We start from the raw sequence: 15128 nt of genomic DNA, 5'->3' as shown, positions 1-15128 counted from the left end.
GTTTGAGAAACGCACATGGGTGTGACTTTAAATATGCGTCCAACCCTTTCTGCTTTATAATAACACATTCAAGCAAATTAGAGCCTTTTGTTATTATAATAGATTTTCTGTTTAAGATAAAGGGGCATGAAACCTAACATTTTTCTTTAAACAACTTTCCAATTGTCTTCTATTACCTAATTTTCTTAATTCTCTTGATATCCTTTGTTGAAGTAACAGCAAAGTACATGGGTAAACAAATAACGAGGTATAAATGTGCAACAACCAATCAGCAGCTCCTAAGCCTACCTAGGTATGCTTTTCAACAAAGGATACCAGGATAAATAAACAAATTAGATGATAATTGAATAAAATTAGAAAGTTGTTTAAAATGGGGTTTCATGTCCCTTTATAGCAGGGATATCAAGCTTAATGTATCTGGGGGCCACTGGCCAAGTGTTCTTCTCCCATGGGGGCTACTTGAACTGAGTAAGTGCTCCGGAACTGGATATTACTAAGAACTGGAAGTGACATTTACCCAAGTAGTAGTGCATGATGGGAGTTGTAGCCCACAATAGACATACACAGTTGTCTATATCTTATGAGTGACAAGCGAAGTGATCATTCTGGAACTGTATAACGTAAAAAGTGACATTTATCCAAGCAGTGCATGGTGGGAATCTACACTGGACACTTTTCTTTATATTTATCTTATGAGTGCCTATATAGAACGTCAACTAGTTACACCTCTTAGAACCCTTAAATAACTGACAGCCCAAATTAATTATTTACCTATTAAACAAGGGAGGGCGAGATGAAACATTCTGGAGGGCCGCATATGGCCCTGGGGCCTGAACTTTGCTGCCACTGCTTTATAGTGTATTTTACTATACAGTGTAATCCTATGTATTAGATCTTATTTAGGAGAGGCAATTTGTATTAGGCACATACCAGGCCAGGGGGAATCCAGCCAGTGCTTGATGTGCATGATTTTCTCATCTTTAGAGCGAGTCAGGGCTTCCTCACATATCTTATCATATTTTGCAACCTCCTCCTGTAGGCAAAAAAAAACCTGCATTACAAACCACCTTTATAAAACATGTTAGTTTAGTCATTCTCAATCAGGGTGCTCAATTAAGGGTGTCTCACAAAATCAGGAACCAGGTTAAATAGACACACAATTATTCATGGTATCTTTGTTGGTTTTTGAGAGGTGTTTGAACTCAATGTTAAAAAAAAAAAACAACCTTTCCAGATCAATAACCTTCATTATTGTTTCTTTGTAAGACACAATTAAACTCTGACCCCTGGTACAAAAACATTCATATTCTTTTGGCTTATATAGAATTTATTTAAATGCTCCCTCTCCAACTTTGTGGTTGTTCAGAGAATTAGTCCAAAACATTGTTACATTCTGATGTACTATTATTCTTTAACACTTTTATAAAAGCATTTAGTTAGATCTGTGGTACTTCAAGCCAAAACTCCATATTAATACCAAATACCATTTGCTTTTAAAAACAGAATTTATGTTTACCTGATAAATTACTTTCTCCAACGGTGTGTCCGGTCCACGGCGTCATCCTTACTTGTGGGATATTCTCTTCCCCAACAGGAAATGGCAAAGAGCCCAGCAAAGCTGGTCACATGATCCCTCCTAGGCTCCGCCTACCCCAGGCATTCGACCGACGTTAAGGAGGAATATTTGCATAGGAGAAACCATATGGTACCGTGGTGACTGTAGTTAAAGAAAATAAATTATCAGACCTGATTAAAAAAACCAGGGCGGGCCGTGGACCGGACACACCGTTGGAGAAAGTAATTTATCAGGTAAACATAAATTCTGTTTTCTCCAACATAGGTGTGTCCGGTCCACGGCGTCATCCTTACTTGTGGGAACCAATACCAAAGCTTTAGGACACGGATGAAGGGAGGGAGCAAATCAGGTCACCTAAATGGAAGGCACCACGGCTTGCAAAACCTTTCTCCCAAAAATAGCCTCAGAAGAAGCAAAAGTATCAAACTTGTAAAATTTGGTAAAAGTGTGCAGTGAAGACCAAGTCGCTGCCCTACATATCTGATCAACAGAAGCCTCGTTCTTGAAGGCCCATGTGGAAGCCACAGCCCTAGTGGAATGAGCCGTGATTCTTTCGGGAGGCTGCCGTCCGGCAGTCTCGTAAGCCAATCTGATGATGCTTTTAATCCAAAAAGAGAGAGAGGTAGAAGTTGCTTTTTGACCTCTCCTTTTACCGGAATAAACAACAAACAAGGAAGATGTTTGTCTAAAATCCTTTGTAGCATCTAAATAGAATTTTAGAGCGCGAACAACATCCAAATTGTGCAACAAACGTTCCTTCTTTGAAACTGGTTTCGGACACAGAGAAGGTACGATAATCTCCTGGTTAATGTTTTTGTTAGAAACAACTTTTGGAAGAAAACCAGGTTTAGTACGTAAAACCACCTTATCTGCATGGAACACCAGATAAGGAGGAGAACACTGCAGAGCAGATAATTCTGAAACTCTTCTAGCAGAAGAAATTGCAACTAAAAACAAAACTTTCCAAGATAATAACTTAATATCAACGGAATGTAAGGGTTCAAACGGAACCCCCTGAAGAACTGAAAGAACTAAGTTGAGACTCCAAGGAGGAGTCAAAGGTTTGTAAACAGGCTTAATTCTAACCAGAGCCTGAACAAAGGCTTGAACATCTGGCACAGCTGCCAGCTTTTTGTGAAGTAACACCGACAAGGCAGAAATCTGTCCCTTCAGGGAACTATCAGATAATCCTTTTTCCAATCCTTCTTGAAGGAAGGATAGAATCTTAGGAATCTTAACCTTGTCCCAAGGGAATCCTTTAGATTCACACCAACAGATATATTTTTTCCAAATTTTGTGGTAAATCTTTCTAGTTACAGGCTTTCTGGCCTGAACAAGAGTATCGATAACAGAATCTGAGAACCCTCGCTTCGATAAGATCAAGCGTTCAATCTCCAAGCAGTCAGCTGGAGTGAAACCAGATTCGGATGTTCGAACGGACCCTGAACAAGAAGGTCTCGTCTCAAAGGTAGCTTCCAAGGTGGAGCCGATGACATATTCACCAGATCTGCATACCAAGTCCTGCGTGGCCACGCAGGAGCTATCAAGATCACCGACGCCCTCTCCTGATTGATCCTGGCTACCAGCCTGGGGATGAGAGGAAACGGCGGGAACACATAAGCTAGTTTGAAGGTCCAAGGTGCTACTAGTGCATCCACTAGAGCCGCCTTGGGATCCCTGGATCTGGACCCGTAGCAAGGAACTTTGAAGTTCTGACGAGAGGCCATCAGATCCATGTCTGGAATGCCCCACAGCTGAGTGACTTGGGCAAAGATTTCCGGATGGAGTTCCCACTCCCCCGGATGCAATGTCTGACGACTCAGAAAATCCGCTTCCCAATTTTCCACTCCTGGGATGTGGATAGCAGACAGGTGGCAGGAGTGAGACTCCGCCCATAGAATGATTTTGGTCACTTCTTCCATCGCTAGGGAACTCCTTGTTCCCCCCTGATGGTTGATGTACGCAACAGTTGTCATGTTGTCTGATTGAAACCGTATGAACTTGGCCCTCGCTAGCTGAGGCCAAGCCTTGAGAGCATTGAATATCGCTCTCAGTTCCAGAATATTTATCGGTAGAAGAGATTCTTCCCGAGACCAAAGACCCTGAGCTTTCAGGGATCCCCAGACCGCGCCCCAGCCCATCAGACTGGCATCGGTCGTGACGATGACCCACTCCGGTCTGCGGAATGTCATCCCTTGTGACAGGTTGTCCAGGGACAGCCACCAACGGAGTGAGTCTCTGGTCCTCTGATTTACTTGTATCTTCGGAGACAAGTCTGTATAGTCCCCATTCCACTGACTGAGCATGCACAGTTGTAATGGTCTTAGATGAATGCGCGCAAAAGGAACTATGTCCATTGCCGCTACCATCAAACCGATCACTTCCATGCACTGCGCTATGGAAGGAAGAGGAACGGAATGAAGTATCCGACAAGAGTCTAGAAGTTTTGTTTTTCTGGCCTCTGTCAGAAAAATCCTCATTTCTAAGGAGTCTATTATTGTTCCCAAGAAGGGAACCCTTGTTGACGGAGATAGAGAACTCTTTTCCACGTTCACTTTCCATCCGTGAGATCTGAGAAAGGCCAGGACAATGTCCGTGTGAGCCTTTGCTTGAGGAAGGGACGACGCTTGAATCAGAATGTCGTCCAAGTAAGGTACTACAGCAATGCCCCTTGGTCTTAGCACAGCTAGAAGGGACCCTAGTACCTTTGTGAAAATCCTTGGAGCAGTGGCTAATCCGAAAGGAAGCGCCACGAACTGGTAATGCTTGTCCAGGAATGCGAACCTTAGGAACCGATGATGTTCCTTGTGGATAGGAATATGTAGATACGCATCCTTTAAATCCACTGTGGTCATGAATTGACCTTCCTGGATGGAAGGAAGAATAGTTCGAATGGTTTCCATCTTGAACGATGGAACCTTGAGAAACTTGTTTAAGATCTTGAGATCTAAGATTGGTCTGAACGTTCCCTCTTTTTTGGGAACTATGAACAGATTGGAGTAGAACCCCATCCCTTGTTCTCTTAATGGAACAGGATGAATCACTCCCATTTTTAACAGGTCTTCTACACAATGTAAGAATGCCTGTCTTTTTATGTGGTCTGAAGACAACTGAGACCTGTGGAACCTCCCCCTTGGGGGAAGCCCCTTGAATTCCAGAAGATAACCTTGGGAGACTATTTCTAGCGCCCAAGGATCCAGAACATCTCTTGCCCAAGCCTGAGCGAAGAGAGAGAGTCTGCCCCCCACCAGATCCGGTCCCGGATCGGGGGCCAACATTTCATGCTGTCTTGGTAGCAGTGGCAGGTTTCTTGGCCTGCTTTCCCTTGTTCCAGCCTTGCATTGGTCTCCAAGCTGGCTTGGCTTGAGAAGTATTACCCTCTTGCTTAGAGGACGTAGCACTTTGGGCTGGTCCATTTCTACGAAAGGGACGAAAATTAGGTTTATTTTTTGCCTTAAAAGGCCGATCCTGAGGAAGGGCGTGGCCCTTACCCCCAGTGATATCAGAGATAATCTCTTTCAAGTCAGGGCCAAACAGCGTTTTCCCCTTGAAAGGAATGTTAAGTAGCTTGTTCTTGGAAGACGCATCAGCTGACCAAGATTTCAACCAAAGCGCTCTGCGCGCCACAATAGCAAACCCAGAATTCTTAGCCGCTAACCTAGCCAATTGCAAAGTGGCGTCTAGGGTGAAAGAATTAGCCAATTTGAGAGCATTGATTCTGTCCATAATCTCCTCATAAGGAGGAGAATCACTATCGACCGCCTTTATCAGCTCATCGAACCAGAAACATGCGGCTGTAGCTACAGGGACAATGCATGAAAATGGTTGTAGAAGGTAACCCTGCTGAACAAACATTTTTTTTTTTTTTTTTTTTTTTTATCCATAGGATCTTTGAAAGCACAACTATCCTCTATGGGTATAGTGGTGCGTTTGTTTAAAGTGGAAACCGCTCCCTCGACCTTGGGGACTGTCTGCCATAAGTCCTTTCTGGGGTCGACCATAGGAAACAATTTTTTAAATATGGGGGGAGGGACGAAAGGAATACCGGGCCTTTCCCATTCTTTATTAACAATGTCCGCCACCCGCTTGGGTATAGGAAAAGCTTCTGGGAGCCCCGGGACCTCTAGGAACTTGTCCATTTTACATAGTTTCTCTGTTTAAACGTAATCACATCAGGTTCAGCTTGTTGAGAAATGTTCCCAGAATCAGTAATTTCTCCCTCAGACAAAACCTCCCTGGCCCCATCAGACTGGGTTAGGGGCCCTTTAGAACCATTATTATCAGCGTTGTCATGCTCTTCAGTATCTAAAACAGAGCAGTCGCGCTTACGCTGATAAGTGTTCATTTTGGCTAAAATGTTTTTGACAGAATTATCCATTACAGCCGTTAATTGTTGCATAGTAAGGAGTATTGGCGCGCTAGATGTACTAGGGGCCTCCTGAGTGGGCAAGACTCGTGTAGACGAAGGAGGGAATGATGCAGTACCATGCTTACTCCCCTCACTTGAGGAATCATCTTGGGCATCATTGTCATTGTCACATAAATCACATTTATTTAAATGAATGGGAATTCTGGCTTCCCCACATTCAGAACACAGTCTATCTGGTAGTTCAGACATGTTAAACAGGCATAAACTTGATAACAAAGTACAAAAAACGTTTTAAAATAAAACCGTTACTGTCACTTTAAATTTTAAACTGAACACACTTTATTACTGCAATTGCGAAAAAACATGAAGGAATTGTTCAAAATTCACCAAATTTTCACCACAGTGTCTTAAAGCCTTAAAAGTATTGCACACCAAATTTGGAAGCTTTAACCCTTAAAATAACGGAACCGGAGCCGTTTTGAACTTTAACCCCTTTACAGTCCCTGGTATCTGCTTTGCTGAGACCCAACCAAGCCCAAAGGGGAATACGATACCAAATGACGCCTTCAGAAAGTCTTTTCTAAGTATCAGAGCTCCTCTCACATGCGACTGCATGTCATGCCTCTCAAAAACAAGTGCGCAACACCGGCGCGAAAATGAGGCTCTGCCTATATTTGGGAAAGCCCCTAAAGAATAAGGTGTCTAAAACAGTGCCTGCCGATATTATTATATCAAAATACCCAGAATAAATGATTCCTCAAGGCTAAATATGTGTTAATAATGAATCGATTTAGCCCAGAAAAAGTCTACAGTCTTAATAAGCCCTTGTGAAGCCCTTATTTACGATCTTAATAAACATGGCTTACCGGATCCCATAGGGAAAATGACAGCTTCCAGCATTACATCGTCTTGTTAGAATGTGTCATACCTCAAGCAGCAAGAGACTGCTCACTGTTCCCCCAACTGAAGTTAATTGCTCTCAACAGTCCTGTGTGGAACAGCCATGGATTTTAGTGACGGTTGCTAAAATCATTTTCCTCATACAAACAGAAATCTTCATCTCTTTTCTGTTTCTGAGTAAATAGTACATACCAGCACTATTTCAAAATAACAAACTCTTGATTGAATAATAAAAACTACAGTTAAACACTAAAAAACTCTAAGCCATCTCCGTGGAGATGTTGCCTGTACAACGGCAAAGAGAATGACTGGGGTAGGCGGAGCCTAGGAGGGATCATGTGACCAGCTTTGCTGGGCTCTTTGCCATTTCCTGTTGGGGAAGAGAATATCCCACAAGTAAGGATGACGCCGTGGACCGGACACACCTATGTTGGAGAAAGAAAACATTTGTATTAAAAAACATTTAGCGTCACTCTGACACTTAAAGGGACAGTGTACACTAAATTTATGAATGTATAAATGTTGTTTTCTTCAGTATCAGTAAATTTAACCCATGTAGATAAAATTTGAGAGTAATTTAATGATGATAATTCTGTATTTGAAGCCCCATAACCAGGCACTGAAGTTTCAGTTTGTTACTCACCGTGTCCTCACAATGTCCTGCTCATTCACTGCTTGTTGGCTTTGAGCATGCGCGCGGGTACTGCAAGTGTAAAAGCTGTGCCGTGGCTCCATATAAACTTCTACACAGCAAATGGTGAAATAATTCTAGTATGGTAGCAAGAAACCAGTCTGATGAATAGCGTGACTGTATGATTATACAAAAACTGTTACTAACATGGACTGGTCTTAGCTTTGGGCAGACATAGGTATAAGTGTACTTAAGGGACACTCAAGTGAAAATAAACTTTCATGATTCAGAAAGCGCGCGCAGTTTTAAGACACTTTCCAATTTACTTCCATTGTCAAATTTTGCAGTCTTTTTATATTCACACTTTCTGGGGAACAAGATACTACTGAGCATGTGCACAAGCTCACAGGGTATACTTATACTGTGATTGGCTGATGTCTGTCACATGATACGGGGGTCAGAAAATAGAAGAAAAAAAATCTACTGCTTATTTGAAATTCAGAATGAGTGCTATTGCATTGTCTTTTTATTATGCACTTGTTAATTATGTAATTCTACTGCATTGAGTGGTCCTTTATAATAAAAAGGGACCTAGGATTTACTATTGGCTCTGTTCTTTAAAATATTGATGGAATTGGGCAATTATGAGTCAATAACTTCATTCCTAATGGCTTTCGGAGAGTCCTTGCACTATGGCCATCATTATTATAATCTGTGATATATTTTTGATACAATTATTATGACTGAGTAAAAAAAAACAACCTCAAAATAAACAGGAAAAAAGGGGAAAGAAGGGAAAAAGGGAAAAAAGGAGAAAAGGGGGTTTAGCGCACAAAGTTCTTCTTACATTAAAATTACAATATTTAGTAATGGTGTTCCCAAATATAAAACCAATAATTTTGCCACAGTACTATAGGGGTTAATGAAAACCAGGACATAGAAACTATGGCGTATTCTAAGAGGATTAAATACAGAGTTAATAATTCCCCCCAAAATTCATAGGAAAACAGTCAAATTCTTTGCTAATAATTCCTGGGGGGGAGGGGATTAATATGCAAACGGACCACAAAAAGTTTGAAAAGAAAAAACAAAAGCAAATGCGGCCCACAGGAAGGCCTTTTCAATGCTGAATATTTATACTTGAATGCCCTGTGTGTCCTTCGTTATTTCAACCAAAATAGCTCCCCCTTTAATCATATTCCCCACCTCTTTGTTATACATTTCCTTTAATCACAGAAGCACATCAGATGTGATGGCCATCAATAGGTAGAGGCAACTCTCCCTAAATTATACCAGAGCTTTATCTTAGACATCTGTATTGCTGCCTCATTATACCTAAACGTCCCGTATAGAATTATGGGTTGAGATAAATCGGATTACATTGTCTACATTAGATGCTTTTCTAGGTTGTAAGAGCTCCTCTTGATGATAACCTAAGGCTTTATGGTACGCTCTTGCTAAAGACTTGGATAAATAACCCTTTACTAGCAATCTAGAACTGAGTTCATCAGCTGCTTTTTTAAAAGATTCCATTGTAGTACAATTTCTTTTAAGACTCTGGCATCCAGCTTTTGGGGCACGCAACTATTGGAGGAAGCCGGATTCATCATCGATATGCTAACTACAGAAGAAGATGCTGACAGAGGATCGACGGTCTGTTTACAGTAACGAAATGGTAAGTATATATATATATATAAAAAAAAGAAAGAAGAGTCTTTATAAAGTTTAATGACTTAAAGTGCCCCTGTTTTTAAGATTAATTTTAGATAGTGGGCTTTAAATCATTAAACTTTACAATCGCTTTAAAAAATGTAATTATTTGGAGTGAAATTTGAGAAGGTACAAATTAGGATTTCCTTTTAAGGATTCCTCTCCAATTATCCTTCTCTCTTTTTGCCTCGGATTCATTTAAGATGGAAATAAGATCTTGCAATGCCTTTTGATCTAAATTCTCTTCATTTTGTTCTACACAGAAATATGTCATTTATAGGAGTTTTCTCACAGAAATATGGATCTCTTTGATAATGTCAAACATCAATTTTTGTATCTGGGAGAAAAGGCAAAGATAAACCTCTCTCTAGTACCTTTATGTGATAATCAGTTAGGGCTCTGCAAAATGAATTGTATTAATAATTGATCAGTTACTTTGAGAATTTGGTGTTCTTGCTGAATGCAATTCGTCTTCTTGTTTGCATACCTCCTTTTGATATCCTCCTTCTCAGTATGGTGTCACTTAATATGTTAACACATGTATGAGAATATAAATACACTCTCCTTACTATAATCTGACAAATCCCTATCAATCCATTGAGTGTTTCTAACTTGTCCATCTCATATTCAGTGAAGTAGCCGACAGCTTTAATGGAAAATTCCTTTAAAGTAGATTCCCATTTCACTTTACATTCCTTTTTAATATTACTAAAATCAATAATAATAATTTAAATTTGTAATCTCCTCAGAATAACAGTGCTATCCTTATATAAATTATACATCCCAATAATCCATTGTCTCATCTGTTTTTTTACATTTTTTTTTGTTTTCAGTGACCCCAATCTAGATTATCACTTATAATAAAATACATCTTCATTTCCTCCACCCAAAATTAAAACTGTCCATTTTCTATTTTTTTTCTTTTATTATTATTATTATTATTATAGGTGCTCTAGTGAGAAGAGACTGTTGAATCAGACTCAAAAGTAAATTAGAATGTAATAATATTCACTGGCACTATATAATTATATTAAAGGGACAGTCTACTCCAGAATTATTTTGATTAAAGGGACAGTCAAGTCCAAAAAAACTTTCATGTTTTAAATAGGAAATGCAATTTTAAACAACTTCCCAATTTACTTTTATCACCAATTTTGCTTTGTTCTCTTGGTATTCTTAGTTGAAAGCTAAAACTAGGAGGCTCATACGCTAATTTCTTAGACCTTGAAGACTGCCTCTAATCTGAATACATTTTGACCACTAGAGGGCATTAGTTCACATGTTTCATATAGATAACATTGAGCTCATGCACGTAAAGTGACCTAGGACTGAGCACCGATTGGCTAAACCGCATGTCTGTCAAAAGAACTGAAATAAGGGGGCAGTCAGCATAAGCTTAGATACAAGATAATTACAGAGGTAAAACGTGTATTATTATAACTGTGTTGGTTATGCAAAACTGGGGAATGGGTAATGAAGGGATTATCTTTCTTTTTAAACAACAAAAATGCTGGTGTTGACTGTCCCTTTAAAAAGATAGATAATCCCTTTATTACCCATTCCTCCGTTTTTCAAACCCAACACTGTTATATTAATATACTGTACTTTTTACCTCTGTGATTACCTAGTATCTAAGCCTCTACAGACAGCTTTCTTATTCCAGTTCTATTGACAGACTTGCATTTTAGTCAATCAGTGCTGACTCCTAGGTAACTCCACAGACATGAGCACATTATTGTGTGTGTGTATATATATATATATATATATATATACTGTATATATATACGGCACAGATGAACTAATGCCCTCAAGCTGTGGGAAAACTGTCAAAATGCATTCAGATAAAAGACGGCTTTCAATGGCTTAGAAATTAGCATAAGAGCCTACCTAAGTTTAGCAAGAGAACAAAGCAAATTTGATGATAAAAGTAAATTAGAACGTTGTTTAAAATTACATGCCCTATCTGGATCATGAACGTTTAATTCTGACTAGACTGTCCCTTTAAATTGAAAAAACTGGTCAGAGAGTCATCTCTTACCTTCCTTGGTGCTGCTACCCCTTAATTAACTCGAAATAAAAAAGGAAAAAAAGTGGAAAGAAGAGGAAAAAGGAGAAAATGGGTTATAGCACACATATTCCCACATATAAAACCAATAATTTTGGCACAGTACTAGGAATTAATGAAAACCAGAACATAAAACCTATTGCATATATTCTAAGAGAAATCCCCATATAAATTCAAGTTAATTTCCCTAAATCATGGGAAAACAGTCTTTGCATATGAACCCCCCCGGTATTACTGGACGATATACAGGAACCTCAGCATCAGAAAAACATAAATGTGATAGGTAAGCACTTGCATGAGGGTATAATGTCCTTTGTCATTTTATTTCCATTTTCCAAGAAGAGCCTTTGTAATATGTAAATAAAATTAAATGTTAGCTCTTGTTATGTAGGCGCTTAGGTTTCTGTAACAACTTACGTATCCCTCCTACCCTCTTGGCTGCTGGTTTTTCTAATTTTCCAGAAACACAGTATTATAAACAGACCAAAGGCAGAAACAAAACAAACTAATCTTGGTCCGCAGACAGGCCTTTTCCAATAATGAATATTTATACTTTAAAGCCCTGGTACCCTCCGTTATTTAAACCTAACAGCTCCACCTTCATAGTCCCCACCTCTGTTATACATTTCCTCCAATCAAACGGACGCACATCAGACATATTGGCCATCAATAAGTGGAGACAACTGTTAATTATATTACATAGGAGGCGGCAATAGAGATGCCCAAGATAACTTATACCTAAAAGTCCAATCAATACAACCTTTTCAACATGTTCCAATCACGTGATTCTGACGTTTACGGTCATCCAATTCATTCTCCGATGTCTAAACAATCTATATTTAACTTCTCAGCTTGTTTCCGCTGTTCCAAAATGTAAACATGTAGCATGTTTTTCTAATCTTGTGATTCTTCCTAGATACTTGTTTATAAGGGAATCTTATATCAAACTATATTGAATTCAGTATGTAATTAAGTAATTTCACTACAAGAAATACTGTTTTAAAATAATGTAAATTTAACAAAAAGGGGAAAAGGAATCATTATGTGAAATGACTAAATGGTCAGATGTTCAATTTAAACAGTGTTAAAAGGAGAGAATAAGGTGCTATGACCAACAGCACAAAAACATAATTTATGCTTACCTGATAAATTTATTTCTCTTGTAGTGTATCCAGTCCACGGATCATCCATTACTTATGGGATATTAACTCCTCCCCAACAGGAAGTGCAAGAGGATTCACCCAGCAGAGCTGCTATATAGCTCCTCCCCTAACTGCCATTACCAGTCATTCGACCGAAAACATGCAGAGAAAGGAAAACCATAGGGTGCAGTGGTGACTGTAGTTTAATGGAAAAATTACCTGCCTTAAAGTGACAGGGCGGGCCGTGGACTGGATACACTACAAGAGAAATAAATTTATCAGGTAAGCATAAATTATGTTTTCTCTTGTTAAGTGTATCCAGTCCACGGATCATCCATTACTTATGGGATACCAATACCAAAGCTAAAGTACACGGATGACGGGAGGGACAGGCAGGCTCTTTATACGGAAGGAACCACTGCCTGAAGAACCTTTCTCCCAAAAACAGCCTCCGAAGAAGCAAAAGTGTCAAATTTGTAAAATTTGGAAAAAGTATGAAGAGAAGACCAAGTTGCAGCCTTGCAAATCTGTTCAACAGAAGCCTCATTCTTAAAGGCCCAAGTGGAAGCCACAGCTCTAGTAGAATGTGCTGTAATTCTTTCAGGAGGCTGCTGTCCAGCAGTCTCATAGGCTAACCGTATTATGCTACGAAGCCAAAAGGAGAGAGAGGTAGCCGAAGCTTTTTGACCTCTCCTCTGACCAGAATAAACGACAAACAGGGAAGACGTTTGTCAAAAATCCTTAGTTGCCTGTAGATAAAATTTCAGGGCACGGACTACATCTAGATTGTGTAGCAGACGTTCCTTTTTCGAAGAAGGATTAGGACACAAAGATGGAACCACAATCTCTTGATTGATATTCCTGTTAGTGACCACCTTAGGCAGGAACCCAGGTTTAGTACGCAGAACTACCTTGTCTGAATGAAAAAACATAATTTATGTAAGAACTTACCTGATAAATTCATTTCTTTCATATTAGCAAGAGTCCATGAGCTAGTGACGTATGGGATATACATTCCTACCAGGAGGGGCAAAGTTTCCCAAACCTTAAAATGCCTATAAATACACCCCTCACCACACCCACAATTCAGTTTAACGAATAGCCAAGAAGTGGGGTGATAAGAAAAAAGTGCGAAAGCATATAAAATAAGGAATTGGAATAATTGTGCTTTATACAAAAAAATCATAACCACCACAAAAAAGGGCGGGCCTCATGGACTCTTGCTAATATGAAAGAAATGAATTTATCAGGTAAGTTCTTACATAAATTATGTTTTCTTTCATGTAATTAGCAAGAGTCCATGAGCTAGTGACGTATGGTATAATGACTACCCAAGATGTGGATCTTTCCACACAAGAGTCACTAGAGAGGGAGGGATAAAATAAAGACAGCCAATTCCTGCTGAAATAATCCACACCCAAAATAAAGTTTAATGAAAAACATAAGCAGAAGATTCAAACTGAAACCGCTGCCTGAAGTACTTTTCTACCAAAAACTGCTTCAGAAGAAGAAAATACATCAAAATGGTAGAATTTGGTAAAAGTATGCAAAGAGGACCAAGTTGCCGCTTTGCAAATCTGATCAACCGAAGCTTCATTCCTAAACGCCCAGGAAGTAGAAACTGACCTAGTAGAATGAGCTGTAATCCTCTGAGGCGGAGTTTTACCCGACTCAACATAGGCAAGATGAATTAAAGATTTCAACCAAGATGCCAAAGAAATGGCAGAAGTTTTCTGGCCTTTCTAGAACCGGAAAAGATAACAAATAAACTAGAAGTCTTTCGGAAAGACTTAGTAGCTTCAACATAATATTTCAAAGCTCTAACAATATCCAAAGAATGCAAAGATTTCTCCTTAGAATTCTTAGGATTAGGACATAATGAAGGAACCACAATGTCTCTACTAATGTTGTTGGAATTCACAACTTAGGTAAAAATTCAAAAGAAGTTCGCAACACCGCCTTATCCTGATGAAAAATCAGAAAAGGAGACTCACAAGAAAGAGCAGATAATTCAGAAACTCTTCTGGCAGAAGAGATGGCCAAAAGGAACAAAACTTTCCAAGAAAGTAATTTAATGTCCAATGAATGCATAGGTTCAAATGGAGGAGCTTGAAGAGCCCCCAGAACCAAATTCAAACTCCAAGGAGGAGAAATTGACTTAATGACAGGCTTTATACACACCAAAGCTTGTACAAAACAATGAATATCAGGAAGAATAGCAATCTTTCTGTGAAAAAGAACAGAAAGAGCAGAGATTTGTCCTTTCAAGGAACTTGCGGACAAACCCTTATCTAAACCATCCTGAAGAAACTGTAATATTCTCGGTATTCTAAAAGAATGCCAAGAAAAATGATGAGAAAGACACCAAGAAATATAAGTCTTCCAGACTCTATAATATATCTCTCTGGATACAGATTTACGAGCCTGAAACATAGTATTAATCACAGAGTCAGAGAAACCTCTTTGACCAAGAATCAAGCGTTCAATCTCCATACCTTTAAATTTAAGGATTTCAGATCCTGATGGAAAAAAGGACCTTGAGACAGAAGGTCTGGTCTTAACGGAAGAGTCCACGGTTGGCAAGAGGCCATCCGGACAAGATCCGCATACCAAAACCTGTGAGGCCATGCCGGAGCTACCAGCAGAACAAACGAGCATTCCTTCAGAATCTTGGAGATTACTCTTGGAAGAAGAACTAGAGGCGGAAAGATATAGGCAGGATGATACTTCCAAGG

The 15128-nt window shown here is 39.5% G+C and overlaps 1 protein-coding gene across 1 annotated transcript in view; it reads right to left on the bottom strand.

Moving 5' to 3' along the window:
- OGDH (oxoglutarate dehydrogenase) overlaps positions 1-15128 on the bottom strand; it is a 281110-nt gene that overhangs the window by 60583 nt on the left and 205399 nt on the right. The window contains exon 13 of the mRNA XM_053718145.1: positions 931-1033. Within this exon, the coding sequence (XP_053574120.1) occupies positions 931-1033 (103 nt within the window). The remainder of the gene's footprint in view (positions 1-930; positions 1034-15128) is intronic.

The sequence above is a fragment of the Bombina bombina genome, chromosome 6, assembly GCF_027579735.1.
Source record: "Bombina bombina isolate aBomBom1 chromosome 6, aBomBom1.pri, whole genome shotgun sequence".
In the NCBI taxonomy this organism is placed as follows: Eukaryota; Metazoa; Chordata; class Amphibia; order Anura; family Bombinatoridae; genus Bombina; species Bombina bombina.
The sequence above is the reverse complement of the archived record's forward strand: the minus strand, read 5'-3'. Positions and strand labels throughout refer to the sequence as shown.